At 40.5% G+C, this 14,147-nt stretch overlaps 1 protein-coding gene and 1 pseudogene across 1 annotated transcript; both read left to right on the plus strand.

Moving 5' to 3' along the window:
• Positions 1-1,003: 1,003 nt before the first annotated feature.
• LOC134643535 (monocyte chemotactic protein 1B-like) lies at positions 1,004-2,253 on the plus strand (annotated as a pseudogene).
• A 3,525-nt stretch (positions 2,254-5,778) lies between these two features.
• LOC134643536 (C-C motif chemokine 26-like) lies at positions 5,779-8,040 on the plus strand. Its single transcript, XM_063495950.1, has 4 exons — positions 5,779-5,919; positions 6,315-6,426; positions 6,540-6,682; positions 7,907-8,040. The coding sequence occupies exons 1-4, from the start codon at positions 5,847-5,849 to the stop codon at positions 8,038-8,040; spliced, it is 462 nt and encodes a 153-aa protein (XP_063352020.1). The 5' UTR covers positions 5,779-5,846.
• Positions 8,041-14,147: the final 6,107 nt, after the last annotated feature.

Here is a 14,147-nt window from a genome sequence, read left to right on the forward strand (position 1 = left end):
CAAGATACTAACCCCAGGTTGCTCTCCGATGCATCCATCGGAGTGTAAATGTGTATGAATGTTAGTTAGGTAGCACTGAAAACCTAGAAAAGTGCTTGTGTGAATGGGTGAATGAACAAGTTGTATTAAGCGCTTTGAGTGCTCAGTGAGAGTAGAAAAGCGCTATATAAGAACCAGTCCATTTACCATTTTACCATTTAATAATCACAATCTTAGTCATAATAATATATCTATATTTATAAATCGCATGCTAAAGTGGAGTAATGCTTTATAAATGATGAATTAACCACTTACTAATACTGTAGTAATGCTCAATAGTGTGGCATTATTATAAAGTGCTGCCGGGGTTTGGATTTCAAAGCAAAGTTTGCATTAGCATCAGTTTAGTCATGAATGCTGTGAATAAGACAGCTTTCTAATAGATGTAACTACAGTCAGAACAGCTACAAAGCAGAAGGTAGACAAGTTGGGGTTTTTTTTGTTCGTTTGTTTGTTTGTTTTTCCAGACAGGTTGTGGTTGCAAAACCTGATTTATTCTTTTTTAGTTTGAAAGAGAGCCACTCTTAAAAAGTACACTGTAAATTTGATCAGACCAGGAAACAACTTTTTTTTTCTGATGTGTCATTTTATCTCATCTTATCACATATTATCTCATCTTGTAACAGGGAGACAAGCTTAAATGTGTGTGTGACACATACAGTGACACACACACACATACATACAGCAGTTATGTTATGTTTTCAACTTCAGAGAAACGGGTTTCAGCTGCAGCATCATTTACCCTCCTCCCCCGATTCTTCTTTCCCCTGCTGACCACAGAACCACAGAACCACTGGGTAGTTGCAGCTCATATATTTTTGTAATGGAACACACATGCTTATGATAGCAGCTTAAAAAAGGGAGAGGGGCTGTGTGAAAGAAGACAGACATCCAGCTGTGCAGGCGAGCAAGCAGGCCGAAGAGACAAACAGAAACAAGCAGGACAACAACACCAAAGAAGAAGATGATGATGATGAAGAACCCCGTCATTCTGATGGCCTGCATCGTTCTTTTGTCGTCTCTCGTTACGTCTGACAGTAAGCTGACTGCATGCTACTTATTTTTCCTCGTAAAGGGCAAATTGCTCCTCTTTTTCTGTCTTTCAAAAGTCTAAATTTGGTCATTTGAACTTTTTAATTAAGCTGATCGTGTTTGCTGAAAGGCCAAAAAAGGAGCACGATTTAAAAAAGAAGTCTTAGACGAACAAAAGCTAAAATGAAAGACATCATTATTCTTAAAAATACAGACAAACTGAACTGAGGCCTTTTGACACAACATTACTGCAACAATCAAAGTCCTGTGATTTATTTTGAAAAGTTGACAGAAACACAAAACAGCCAGCTGTAAAAAACAATTTTAAGGTGATATAGTGACATAATTTTCCACTTGGATTTCTTTTAATAGTTCTTTTATATCTCTATAATGTTTTCAGACATCTTAGGTCCGGAAAAATGCTGCTTTCAGTTCCTCCACAAACGTCTGCCGGCCAACAGAGTGACGAGCTTTGAATACACAGACAAACGGTGTTATATGGAAGGCGTGCTATAAGTGACTCCAGACTTTAAAATCAGCAGACTAGTATATATCTAGTATGCTTACAGATATATTTAAAAAATATACAAGTTGTCAGTATCATTAATTTTTTGTCTCTGTTTTAGCTTAAAGACGGTGGCTGGTAAACAAGTCTGTGCTGATCCAACCATGCAGTGGGTAAAGAAGATAATTGAATTCGTCCAGTCGAAGAATGGCATCACCCCTGGGTTTCATGGTCCTGGGTCGGTGACCCAGTGTTTTGTATTTTGTACTATTAATAATAATCTTTGATTTTATTATGATGTGTCATTGCTAGGGATGGGTATCGTTTAGGTTTTATCCGATACCGGTGCCAAACCGGTACTTTTGAAACGGTGCCGGTGCTTAAACGGTGCTCGAACCGGTGCTTAAAGAATGGAGAACACAAAATTGGTCCAAAAACCTTTCATGTTCAGCTGTTTTTTATGTAAAAAGATAACAATGTTAGCCTTTTCTGCAGCTATAGGGCATATATGGTATCACTCTTGGCTGGAAGCAGTGCTTAAACAATGGAAAAAACACAAACTTTGTCCAAAAACCTCTCATGTTTAACTGTTTTCCACTTTTTCTTTGGTCATTTTAGCCTTTTTGGCCAGGGTGAAGGGAGTATCTGCCATCAAACAAGAAGACAGCCGCATGTAACTACGACGGTGTTTGATAGTTCATCTTACATGCATTAATGTAATAACGTGGTTAGCCTACTCAACGTAAATTACACACGAACAACATTAAGCTACTCACGCAGAGAAGAACGGCTGCTGCTGCCATCATCATCCGTCATCATTTCTGCTACACTGGCAGGGCTAGGGGCCAGAACTCTACTCTTCGGGTTCTTGGGGGATGTTGCTAACTCCAGGTCCGATAACAGGCAGCACACCCGCAGTAGATGTGCTCGGTGTGAGGTCTCGCAGCAAGCTATCAAACACGGCGCATTTCTCGGCTTTAAAAAAAACCGCTATGCGTCGCCAGGTGTTTCATCGGATTCGAGGTGTTACCTCCTTTGACAGTATCACAGTATCACCTTAAAGCACTTGTTGCAGGCTGCTAAGTTTGCATCTTTTGCTGTGAAGTACAGCCAGACTTTTGACCGCTTCGCCTTAGGCATTTTTAATCTGTAGCTCTGCTCTAAAAGAACGTACGTACCTGGACCCGCCTACTATCCTCGGAAACGTAAAATGATTGGCTAGAATTGGCTCAGGAAAAAAAGCACCGAAATAAAGCGCCGAAATGTGCGCTGCTTTTCGGCCTGGTTACTACCGTTTATGTCAGAACCGGTGCCACACCGGTACCCATCCCTATTCTGCAATATGTGCAGCAATTTAATTTGTTTATTATTTTTAGTTGATAGTCTGTGGGACCTAGGAATACTGTATACCTGCATCTCTACCAACTTGCATCGTCATTTCTGTGCACTCCAGCCCAGTGGCGGTTTTTGATATGGGCAACATGGGCCGTTGCACAGGGCAGCATCATGGTGGGTGCGGCATCATGGCATCAGCAAAAAAAAGGTTGCTGGCACCCATGCTTCCCCGACATCATGCCAGCGCATTTTGGGGATTGCATAGGCACCGATCGATTTTCTATTGCCCATTTGTGAGGTTTAAGGGCTCCCTCCATTTCAAGGTACGGCTGCTGCTTGCTGCACAGGGAGGAGAGGGTTGTAAGACTACACACCTTTGGAGTGGGAGTCATAAGTTCGATTCCCACCTGGTATCCAGTAAGGGTCCTGGCTAGACGCCCCCCCATGCTAAAACCAACCTGGAATAGCGCGGCTACGTCTGCAGCCTGTCCGCACTTCAGACACAAGCATTTCACTACATGTTGTACTCTGTATGATTGTGTATGTGACAAATAAAGGCTGTTGTTGTTAATAACCAGCTCGCAAAATAAAAGTGGATAAAAACAAACTATGGCTGTCAATGTTAACGCCGTCATTACGATTAACGCAATTAAAGATTTTTTCACAATTAATCAATCTGGAGCGCAGAATGACTCAAAATCCCTGAAATGTCTCTGTTAATGCATTTCAGGCAGTTTGTCCAAAGTTTGTCCATTCTGCGCTCCAGATGGGTTGATTGGGTTAAACATTTTAATTGCGTTAATTGTGATGATGACGTTAAAGCGTTAACGTTGACAGCAAACACAAAAACACAAGACATTATGATATAGACTTATAATTTGCACCAATGTTTCTGTCACACACATATACGCGAAAAGTGAGCGCGAGGGCCCTCGGTGCACCTGCTTGATGCTGCTGCTCACACACAACCTGTGGAAAGGGAAGGGGGCGGGCTGCTTCCAAATAGAGCACATTTCATTCATAATATTGTCAATCTAAGCCCATTATGTATTCATTATATTTCCTGGGTTGTGTGAAATCCCAGAGAAAAAACCCCTATACAAACCCAATCTGCGCAGTAAGGTGTAGGTCTATTAGTTTATGTTGTGGTGATTCTCGGGTTGGGCAATGGGTGTTGATACTGGAGTGCAAAATTAGTGATGCAAGATGGACCAGAAAAAGTCAAAGCCATCAGGTGCTCAGTTTAGAAAAAAGGAGAAATGAGCAAAAGATACAGGTATACAGGTATCTTTGGATAATGGCAGGTACTATGTATGACATGTGTCCTGAAACAAGATAGCATTCATTAGTAGGGATAGTGAAAACTTATGTTTACCTTTGTTAGCCACTTGGCTATGATAGTAAACAGTAGACAGACAGTAGACACTAATGTAGCCTGTCGAATCTTGTGGACCTTTTTGGACCGTGTTCAGCACTTTCAATTAATGGCTAACTAATAGCCATTAATTGGAAGAGCAATATTGTTGATTTGTCTGCTAATCTCAATGTATGACAAATTATAATGACTGTTTGTCAGCCGTTTGCATACTGCGTGTCTTTCTCTCTCTCTATCACTATATAAAATATTTATCTGGTTAAATTCATTATGGTTGCGACAACAGTTTTCACAATAAAATATGTTAATGTACAATCCTTAATATGTTTTGTGTGTGTGTGTGTGTGTGTGTGTGTGTGTGTGTGTGTGTGTGTGTGTGTGTGTGTGTGTGTGTGTGTGTGTGTGTGTGTATACCTTGATCTTCCAGCCTCTGTCCTCTGCTTTAGCTGAAGCAAGTTTCTTATGCTCAAATCGTTCCTCAATATTAGCAAGGTGTTAGTAAGTGCTTAATTACTTCTCCTTAGTGTGCCAGTTATGAATACAGATATATTTATCCATTTGTAAGGGTTACACCATGTAGAGCTATCACTGTTACTACATCACTGCTAGTAATAATCACAATCTTAGTCATAATCATAGTCATAATAATATATCTATATTTATAAATCGCATGCTAAAGCGGAGTAATGCTTTATAAATGATGAATTAACCACTTACTGTAGTAATGCTTAGTAGTGTAAAATTATTATAAAGTGCTGCCGGTGTCTGGATTTCAAGGCAAAAGTTGACATTAATAGCATTTAATAGCAGTTTATGCATAAATGCTGTGAATAAGCCAGAAAAAGGCTTTCTAATAGATGTAACTACGGTCAGAAAAGCTACAAAGCAGAAGGCAGACAGGTTGTGGTTGCAAAACCAGATTTTTTTAAATTATTTTTTAAATTATCTTTTTTTTAGTTTGAAAGAGAGTCACTCTAAAAAAAAGAAAGTACACTGTAAATTTGATCCGCCCGGGAAACAACTTATTTAAGATATTTTTTTCTGACACATTTACTCTCAAATATGTGTCATTTTATCTCACCTTATATTATCTTATCAAATGTTATGTCTTATCTTGTAACAGCGAGATAAGCTTAAAGCTGCAATGCCCAACTATGCATATGATCAAGTACAGATACGCTCACACATACAGCAACATTAGGTGACTCAGGTGGAGAAGTTGTGTTTTCAATTTCAGAGAAACGGGTTTCAACCGCAGCATCATTTGCCCTCCTCCCCCGATTCTTCTTTCCCCTGCTGACCACAGAACCGCACTTTGTTTGCATGTTGGGGAGTTGCAGCTCATATATTTTTGTAATGGAACTTGTTCTGCTACCTTGTACATGTTCTGCACAGAGACGCGTGCACGTATGTGCACACGCGCGCACACATGCATATGATATCAGCTTAATAAAAGGGAGAGGGGCTGTGTGAAAGAAGACAGACACCCAGCTGTGCAGGCGAGCAAGCAGGCCGAAGAGACAAACAGAAACAAACAGGACAACAACACCAAAGAAGAAGATGATGATGATGAAGAACCCCGTCATTCTGATGGCCTGCATCGTTCTTTTGTCATCTCTCGTTACGTCTGACAGTAAGCTGACTGCATGCTACTTATTTTTCCTCGTAAAGGGCAAATTGCTCCTCTTTTTCTGTCTTTCAAAAGTCTAAATTTGGTCATTTGAACTTTTTAATTAAGCGTGATCGTGTTTGCTGAAAGGCCAAAAAAGGAGCACGATTTAAAAAAGAAGTCTTAGATGAACAAAAGCTAAAATGAAAGACATCATTATTCTTAAAAATACAGACAAACTGAACTGAGGCCTTTTGACATAACATTACTGCAACAATCAAAGTCCTGTGATTTATTTTGAAAAGTTGACAGAAACACAAAACAGCCAGCTGTAAAAAACAATTTTAAGGTGATATAGTGACATAATTTTCCACTTGGATTTCTTTTAATAGTTCTTTATATCTCTATAATGTTTTCAGGCACCTTCGGTCCAGAAAGATGCTGCTTTCAGTTCCTCCACAAACGTCTGCCGGCCAACAGAGTGACGAGCTTTGAATACACAGACAAACGGTGTGCAATGGAAGGCGTGCTGTAAGTGACTCCAGAGTTCAAAATAAGCAGACTAGTATATATCTAGTATGCTTACAGATATATTTAAAAATATATAAGTTGTCAGTATCATTAATTTTTTGTCTCTGTTTTAGATTAAAGACGGTGGCTGGTAAAAAACTCTGTACTGATCCAACCATGCAGTGGGTAAAGAAAATCATTGAATCCATCCAGTCGAAGAATGCCACCACCCCTGGGTTTCATGGTCCTGGGTCGGTGAACCAGAATTTTGTGTTTTGTACTATTAATAATCCTTGATTTCATAATTATGTGTCATTGCTACGGAAGAGGATAGAAGAAAAAAAAAGACGTGCCCACTTTTTTTCCCCAGTGGCCCTAATCCTCTTCCGTACATTGCTAGTCTCTTGATTTTTGTTTCTGTTTTTCTAGCTCTCTAAGTTCTTTAGTTTCTCTGTGTTTGTTACCCTGGAGACTGTTCACTCCATCTCAGCTGAGATGGAACTATTTTTAAAAACATTTTTTTACACTGGGAATGGTTGGGCAACTGTTGTCCTCACCCGAGGAGCTGATACGGGTGGAGGGACATCTCAACCTTAACCGTATTTGTTTTGACTGGTCCTTCTGTTTGGAGCTACCTGGTTCTGCTGCTTTAATGGCCATGCTGGTATTCTCTGTGCCTGCCTTCATGTGGTGACTGTAAGAACCATTTATAGTTACTTCATGTTTTCATTTGAGATAATTTGTTTGATGCATATTCTGAAATTTGATATTTTGGGGAATATATATCATTTCAGTTTATTTTGAAAAGTCTCAACACGATCTTGAACTTTATTGCGAAAGGTTTGTGGAAAATAAACAAGCAGACGGCGGAGCCACATGATCCTTTTTACCGTCATTGTTGCTATCGAAAGTATGCGTAAAAACTAGAGATGGCACGATACCACTTTTTTAAATGTCTAATACTGATATCATAAATTTGCATAACTGCTGGTACCGATATGAATCTGTTATAATCAATAAAAAATGTCACCATCTTCTCTTCCTCTATTTTCCTTTCAACCATTTTCATAACCTTTTCCATTACTTCTCCTCTAACCTGGGTTTCCCAATCTGTCTCTCTTGCTCCATCATTTTACATGCCTGTGCATAGGTCACTTTCTGCAGTACCCTCGATTTTTGAGCAACTGTCTGCTGCCTCAACACTTCACATCCCCAAAAAGCAACACTGTGTCCCTCACACTGAATTTTATTTATCCAAAGAAGACCTCCTTTGGTACCTCTTTTGTTACAAATTCCACCACCACAGTTTTTGTTTCTACTTTCTCTGGACCTTTAGTCATTCTCCTTGTTCCTTTAACTTCGGGCAAACGGGGTTGTATTCGTGTTCGCCTCAAGCCTTATTTAAACTCACTGCATGTGAGCAGCTGGATGTGAGCAGCTATCATGTATTTTTAAATACCTTACCTCCTTCCCATGCTCTCCGGGACCGCTTCTGCTTTAGATTGCCCCACCATCGCTGTTTACGGCCTATTGGACACTATGCTCACCTGGATTCGCCAGCTGAGTTTCCACCTGTTCGGAGCTGGGTGCGGCCTTCCAGAGGTGGCACGAACCACAGCAATCTTCGCCTGTTGAGATCTGCTCCAATCAGCAACAATTTTATTTTACTCCAGATGGCCTTGCTAAATATCAGATCACTGGCTAATAAGACTTTTATTTTAAACGACGTTTTCCTCTTATCTGGGCTGGATTTCCTATTTCTGACGGAAACCTGGCTTCGTCCCGGGGAGTCTTCTTCTTTTTCGGAGCTTCTTCCCCCGGATTGTGCCTTCGCCAGCTCCCCTAGGACATCTGGCTGAGATGTAGGATTAGCTTTGATTTTTAAACTTAAATTTTGGTGCCGGGAACTACCACCAGTCTTTTACACCAGCTTCGAGGTGCAACCTTTCATCTGTAGTCTCAAATCCAGCTCCAGCTTTTAAATGCTCTGCTGTTTTCCAGCAGTTTGAGCCTGTCTCTTTTGGATGTAAAGGAAATAATTGATCACTTAACAATCTCCAACTTCCGACATGATATTCTTCCAGCCCACATTTTCAAGGAAGCGTTGAACACTACTGGACCTTGTATTTTATTCATATTGAATGCAATTCAAGCATGCTTTTGTACAACCTGTTATAAAGAAGACTAATCTTGACTCCAATGTTCTTTCCAATTATAGGCCAATTTCTAAACTTCCCTTTATGTCAAAAATCCAGGAAAAAGTAGTCTGTAAACAGCTTCAGACCTTCTTAGATACCAATGGTGTTAGGGAAAAGTTCCAGTCTGGCTTTAAGCCTCAACATAGTACCGAGACTGCTTTGCTAAGAGTTTTTAATGAATATTTAATGAATATGGCACCTAGCTATTTAACATTTGTATAACCAGTTGTATAACCCCCCAAAAGCACTAAGATCCTCTAATCAAATGCTCTTAATGCAACCCAGGTCTAGGCTGAAAACCAGAGGCGATCGTGCCTTTGCTATCGCTGCACCTAGACTGTGGAATAATCTTCCTATTGCCATTCATACTTCTGATACTATTCAGTCTTTTAAATCTCGCTTAAAGACTCATTTATTTACTTTGGCTTAAGTTAGTTGATTATCATTTGGCAGGCTTATGTTTGTCTTGTGTTGCTGTTGTCTCACTGTTGGTAAATTATTTTACTTGCTCTTAATTTGTGAAGCACTTTGATCGACATTGTTGTTTTTAAATGTGCTATATAAATATATTTTGATTTGATTTGATTCTCCATTCCTTAGTTTTAAATTCTCCACTAGTACTTTCATAGTTAAATTTAATGGTACTCCCTCAATAACTCATTTAATTCCATTAGTTCTCCTTTCCCCTACTCTTACAGTATTCTTCACTTTGACTTTGCACACCCCCACAAGTTTCCTTGCTTTTTCCACCTGCACTTCTGTGTTACAACCAACCGGTGAATTTCCATCTCTGAGTATCTTAGCATATTTGATTTCCCCAACTTGTATTTTAAGTGCTCTTGTTAGCTTAAGTGGATCCATTTTCTTCGCGCCCTCAAACCTCACAAGGACATTCATACTTGGACTTGTTCCCTCTTCATTACCTTCACTATCAGTTCCTTCTGTACTACCCTCACTTCTTTTTCTTCTTCCTTTCACTAGCCCTGTGCCTCTTCCCCCCCTTTCCAACTTTTTCCCACTCATTCTCTTCACCATGACCACCAATCTCTCTAGAAGGTACTCCCTTCACTTGGATCCACACAGTTTAAAAAGTTTACATGTGTGAGTTTTTAGAGACACTTTGTTGGAAAGAGAACAACAATGGCTACCTTTTGAGGGTAAAAAGATAACTGTAGAACTGTGGACACAGCAGCAGTTGAAAGAAGTTTTTTTTAGATGAATTCTTTGGTTTCTCACACTGTGTCGGTTGAAGCTCTCACTCTAACCACCAACATTCCGTTCCATAGACACCCTCTAAACTCTGAATAAACTCTGAAACACATCATGAAACTCAAACTGGAAATGAAGAAAAAGTATAAAAGATATTGAAAAGATAAATAAAAGCTGAGTAGTTCAATTTCTTGGCTTTGTTTTAAAGTTTGAATGGTGTCTGTAGCTCAACGTGTGTGAAAGTAGATAGAGTTGAATACTCAATATGCAATACTGTGACTGCTTAATCAGCATTCACACTAATAATGACCATCCTTGTCAGAATCAGAAAACAGGATTTTTCCATCAAAATGATTTTTAAAAATGCAAACCCCTGCTGAGAATTCTGAACCATAAGAGAACCATAACTCAGAGCCCCATTGTGACCTCCATAGGATAGCATCTTGTGGAGTAGAATGGGATTACTGTATAAAACAGAAGTCAGTACCATACTGTCTACAGTATAGGAATATGGCTTTTCATTTTGTGTTGTCTCTTAAACCTCTCGCATTAAGGGAAATAATAGACAGTGACATAAGAACAAATAAAACAAAAATAAATAAAAAGCTGTCAGAGAGAAAACTTACAGTCCTTGGTACCCTGAGAACCGTGGGAGGGGGAGCCACAAATCTAACTTTACTTAACTTTAGGAACTTTAACATGGGGTGGAATAAAGTAGAGTTCTGAGAACAGATGGGCACAGTATAGTGCATTAAGAGGAAATTAATTCTCTGTAGGTTTTTCCACTAAGAGATAAAAAGGGTAAACAAAGAGAGCCAGAGCAAAATAGTTGTGGAGGGAGTATGCATCTTAAGGTGGATCTAGAGTGCATAAGAGGAACATACCTAGTGACGTACTTAGTAGAGTTAAAGGGAGTCCACAAAATTATAGAGAACAAGAACAACAAAAAGGTGCCACAGCATACTGTACCCTGAATAAAGACTGAGTAACAGTCAGTACAGTTTATGGTGGGAATACTTCGATTCCATTCACGAGGGCTCGGTACCAATGAAGTATGCCGGTTTATTTTCTTTCCATGCTTTTTCTACAGCAGGCCACAGTATCTTTCTTCTCTCTCTTTCTTCAGTAGATAAATCCTCTGCGAGTCTCATGTATGTATTTTTCAAGAAGGATGAGTTTTTAGCTGGGCAGCATCGCGGTAAATTCAGGAGGTGAACTGCAGAATAATGCCTCTGGGACAGGTGTTATTCATTTTCTTTGGACCAAGGTGATGCACTGTGTCCACAATGTCCGCTAGTTTGTTCTTGGCCTCTGGTAAGTCAAGTCAAGTGGCTTTTCTTGTCATTTCAAGCATGTACAGTGTTACAGTACAGAGTGAAACATTCCTCCAAGATCCTGGTGCTCCAGATGACATATAACAGACAAATATAGGACTACGTAAAGTGCAATGTGCAAAGACTGCAAAAAACCAAGACAGTGCAAAACTTGACACAACAGGACGATACAGACACAAAACAGTGCAATGGAAATGTGTGTGTGTGTGTGTGTGTGTGTGATACTGCAGATAAGTGCTTGGTAGTGATGTGTATGAAGGTGTGCGTATGTATATGTCATTCCAGTCACTGAGTGTTCAGGAGTCTGATGGCTTGGGGCAGGGGTAGGGAACGTTAGTCCTCGAGAGCCGGTGTCCTGCAGGTTTTAGATCTCACCCTGGGTCACCACACCTGAATCAAATGTATAGTTCATTACCAGGCCTCTGGAGAACTTCAAGACGTGTTGAGGAGCTAATTTAGCCATTTAAATCAGCTGTGTTGGACCAAGGACAAATATAAAACCTGTAGGACACTGGCTCTCGAGGACTAACGTTCCCTACCCCTGGCTTGGGGGAAGAAACTGTTCCGCAGTCTGGCAGTGAGGGCCCAGATGCTCCAGTACCTCTTTCCAGAAGGCAGCAGGGTGAAGAGTGTGTGTGAGGTCCTCCACAATGCTGGTGGTTTTGTGGATGGAGCAGGTGCTATAAGTGTCTGTGATGGAGGAAAGCGAGACTCCAATGATCTTCTCAGCTGCTCTCACTATCCTTTGTAGGGTATTTCGATCCGATATGGTGCAGTTACCATACCAGACAGTGATGCAGCTGCTCAGGACACTCTTGATAGTCCCTCTGTAGAACGTGGTGATAATGGATGAAGGGAGATGGGCTTTTCTCAGCTTCCACAGGAATAGAGACGCTGTGTGCCTTCTTAGTAATGGACAGTGATCTCTCCGTGCTCTCCTGAAGTCAGCAATCATCTCCTTTGTTTTGTCCACATTCAGAGAGAGAGGTTGGTGAATCTACACAAGTCTGTTCGATGTTGCACCTCCTCTTTGTATGCTGACTCATCGTTCTTGCTGATGAGACCCACTACAGTCATGTCATAGGCGAACTTGATGATGTCGTTCGAACTGTGCATTGCTGCACAGACGTGAGTCAGCAAAGTGAACAAAGGTGGGCTGAGCACACAGCCCTGAGGGGCTCCAGTGCTCAGTGTGGTGGTGTTGGAGGCCTCTCCATCAAAAAGTCCAGGATCCAGTTGCAGAGGGAGGTGTTCAGGCCTCAGATGTGTTGGTGGACTTCCTCACCAACACATCATTCTGAGTGTCAAACCGTAGGTAGGAGAGCTTGGCAGACTTGAATTGCTTCCTTTCTTATGTCCTCTTTTTCTTTTTCCTCCATGCCATAAAGGTAAAGATTCCAGTGGGTGGCGCGACTAACTTTCCAAGCAGGAAAGCTGTTTATATTTAATGATAATTTCTATTTCTTGAAATTTGGCAAGCTGTGTCTCAAAGTGGTCAGCTCTGTCCTTCAAGAGTAAACTCCGCCTCTGTTACATAAGTAAGGACTCTGGTACGTCCTTCTTGTAAGTGGCAAATTTCGACTTAGATTATGAACAGTGTGTGCGTTCCTCATTATCGCTGCACGACATTCGAGTGGGTCACGTCAACGCACGAAAGTGCTGCTGTATTTATTTGGGTTGTTCCTTTAAAAAATGTATTTTGGGTGAAAGAAAAATGTTTCCATCTGGGATTTCAATGAACCTTTGTAAGTCTGTCTGTCTATCTATCTATCATTTGATTTATATAGCATCAAATCACAATAACAGTTGTCTCAATGTGCATTATATTGTAAGGTAAACACCCTACAATAACAACATACACATGACGAGGAAAATCTGGAAGAAACCTCCAACATAGCCAGGCTCAGGGAGAGGAAGCCATCTGTTATGACTGATTGGGGGTGAGGAGAGGGAGACAGGTCAAAGGACACTCTGTCTGTCTATGGGAAATATGCTATGGGTCGGTATGTAAGCTGACAGCACAAGGATAATTTTCCCTGTGGCCCAGACCAGAGGAAGCCAAAAGCGACCTCAAGCTGCTGCTTCTCTTTGACCACATTAGTTGTTGTGTTTGCATGAGGGTACTTCAAATCACACCTGTCCACAACAGAAGCCACATCCAGAGCTTGTGGGAAAGAAAGTCAATGATTCATGGGACCTTCTGAACAGAGAGGTTGATGTGGGGGTCTTCCCCCTCCCTCTTTTATTAAGGTTAGGGGAGAAAAATTAAGCCTCTGTGAGTGTTCTTTTTTCAATTTTTTCTGAACTTCGGGGACATAAAATTCTTTCTTTTTATCTGTTGTGTCACAAAATCTGGCTTAAGTTGCACAGCAAACTTATTTCCCATATTCTGCACTGGAATGCAAGCTGGAAAATTTGTCCACATCCTGGTCTCATATAACACATGTTAACTATAGAGGACAAGTGAATTTATTGAGTCAAGGAAAGCGGTTTAAATACAACTTGTTTACATAATGTCACAGGAGCTGTGCAGCTCTGTGGTGCCCTCTGCTGTCCCAATATCTAAACTGCAGGGAAAACAATAGCATCCCTGTAATTTAAAAAGAAATATACATATGCATCTTTTGTTGTTTGTTTTTTGTTGCTGTTGTGAATAAAGACTGCTTCGAATTTATTTTCTTCTGCTAGACATTTCAATGTCCAATCAGAACATTTTTAATTTAATTAAACATGGCCGCTCCAGTAAGGTACCGTCCTCTTACCAACAGTTGAGGGAAGCACAGGCCCATTTCACCATCGAGGGTTGTATTTTTGTTTATATAGCTGACACCTTTGTGGAATTAGTCTTTTATCCACGATTTTATTGTGTCAATTATTGTGTCAATTATCGCCACCCCGCCTTGTAAAAGTTAAACTTGTTATCAGTAAACTCAGCTACAAATCAGACGGTGGTCACATCTAACCGTCACTTTGTTTTTCTCCGTGATAAACCAATCAGCAT

Source organism: Pelmatolapia mariae, linkage group LG15, assembly GCF_036321145.2.
Source record: "Pelmatolapia mariae isolate MD_Pm_ZW linkage group LG15, Pm_UMD_F_2, whole genome shotgun sequence".
NCBI lineage: Eukaryota > Metazoa > Chordata > Actinopteri > Cichliformes > Cichlidae > Pelmatolapia > Pelmatolapia mariae.

Coding starts and splice junctions, on each gene's coding strand:
- LOC134643536 (XM_063495950.1), top strand. CDS start 5,847: ATGATGATGATGAAGAACCCCGTCATTCTGATGGCCTGCATCGTTCTT. Junction 5,920..6,314: donor ATCTCTCGTTACGTCTGACA/GTAAGCTGACTG, acceptor TAATGTTTTCAG/GCACCTTCGGTCCAGAAAGA. Junction 6,427..6,539: donor TGTGCAATGGAAGGCGTGCT/GTAAGTGACTCC, acceptor TCTCTGTTTTAG/ATTAAAGACGGTGGCTGGTA.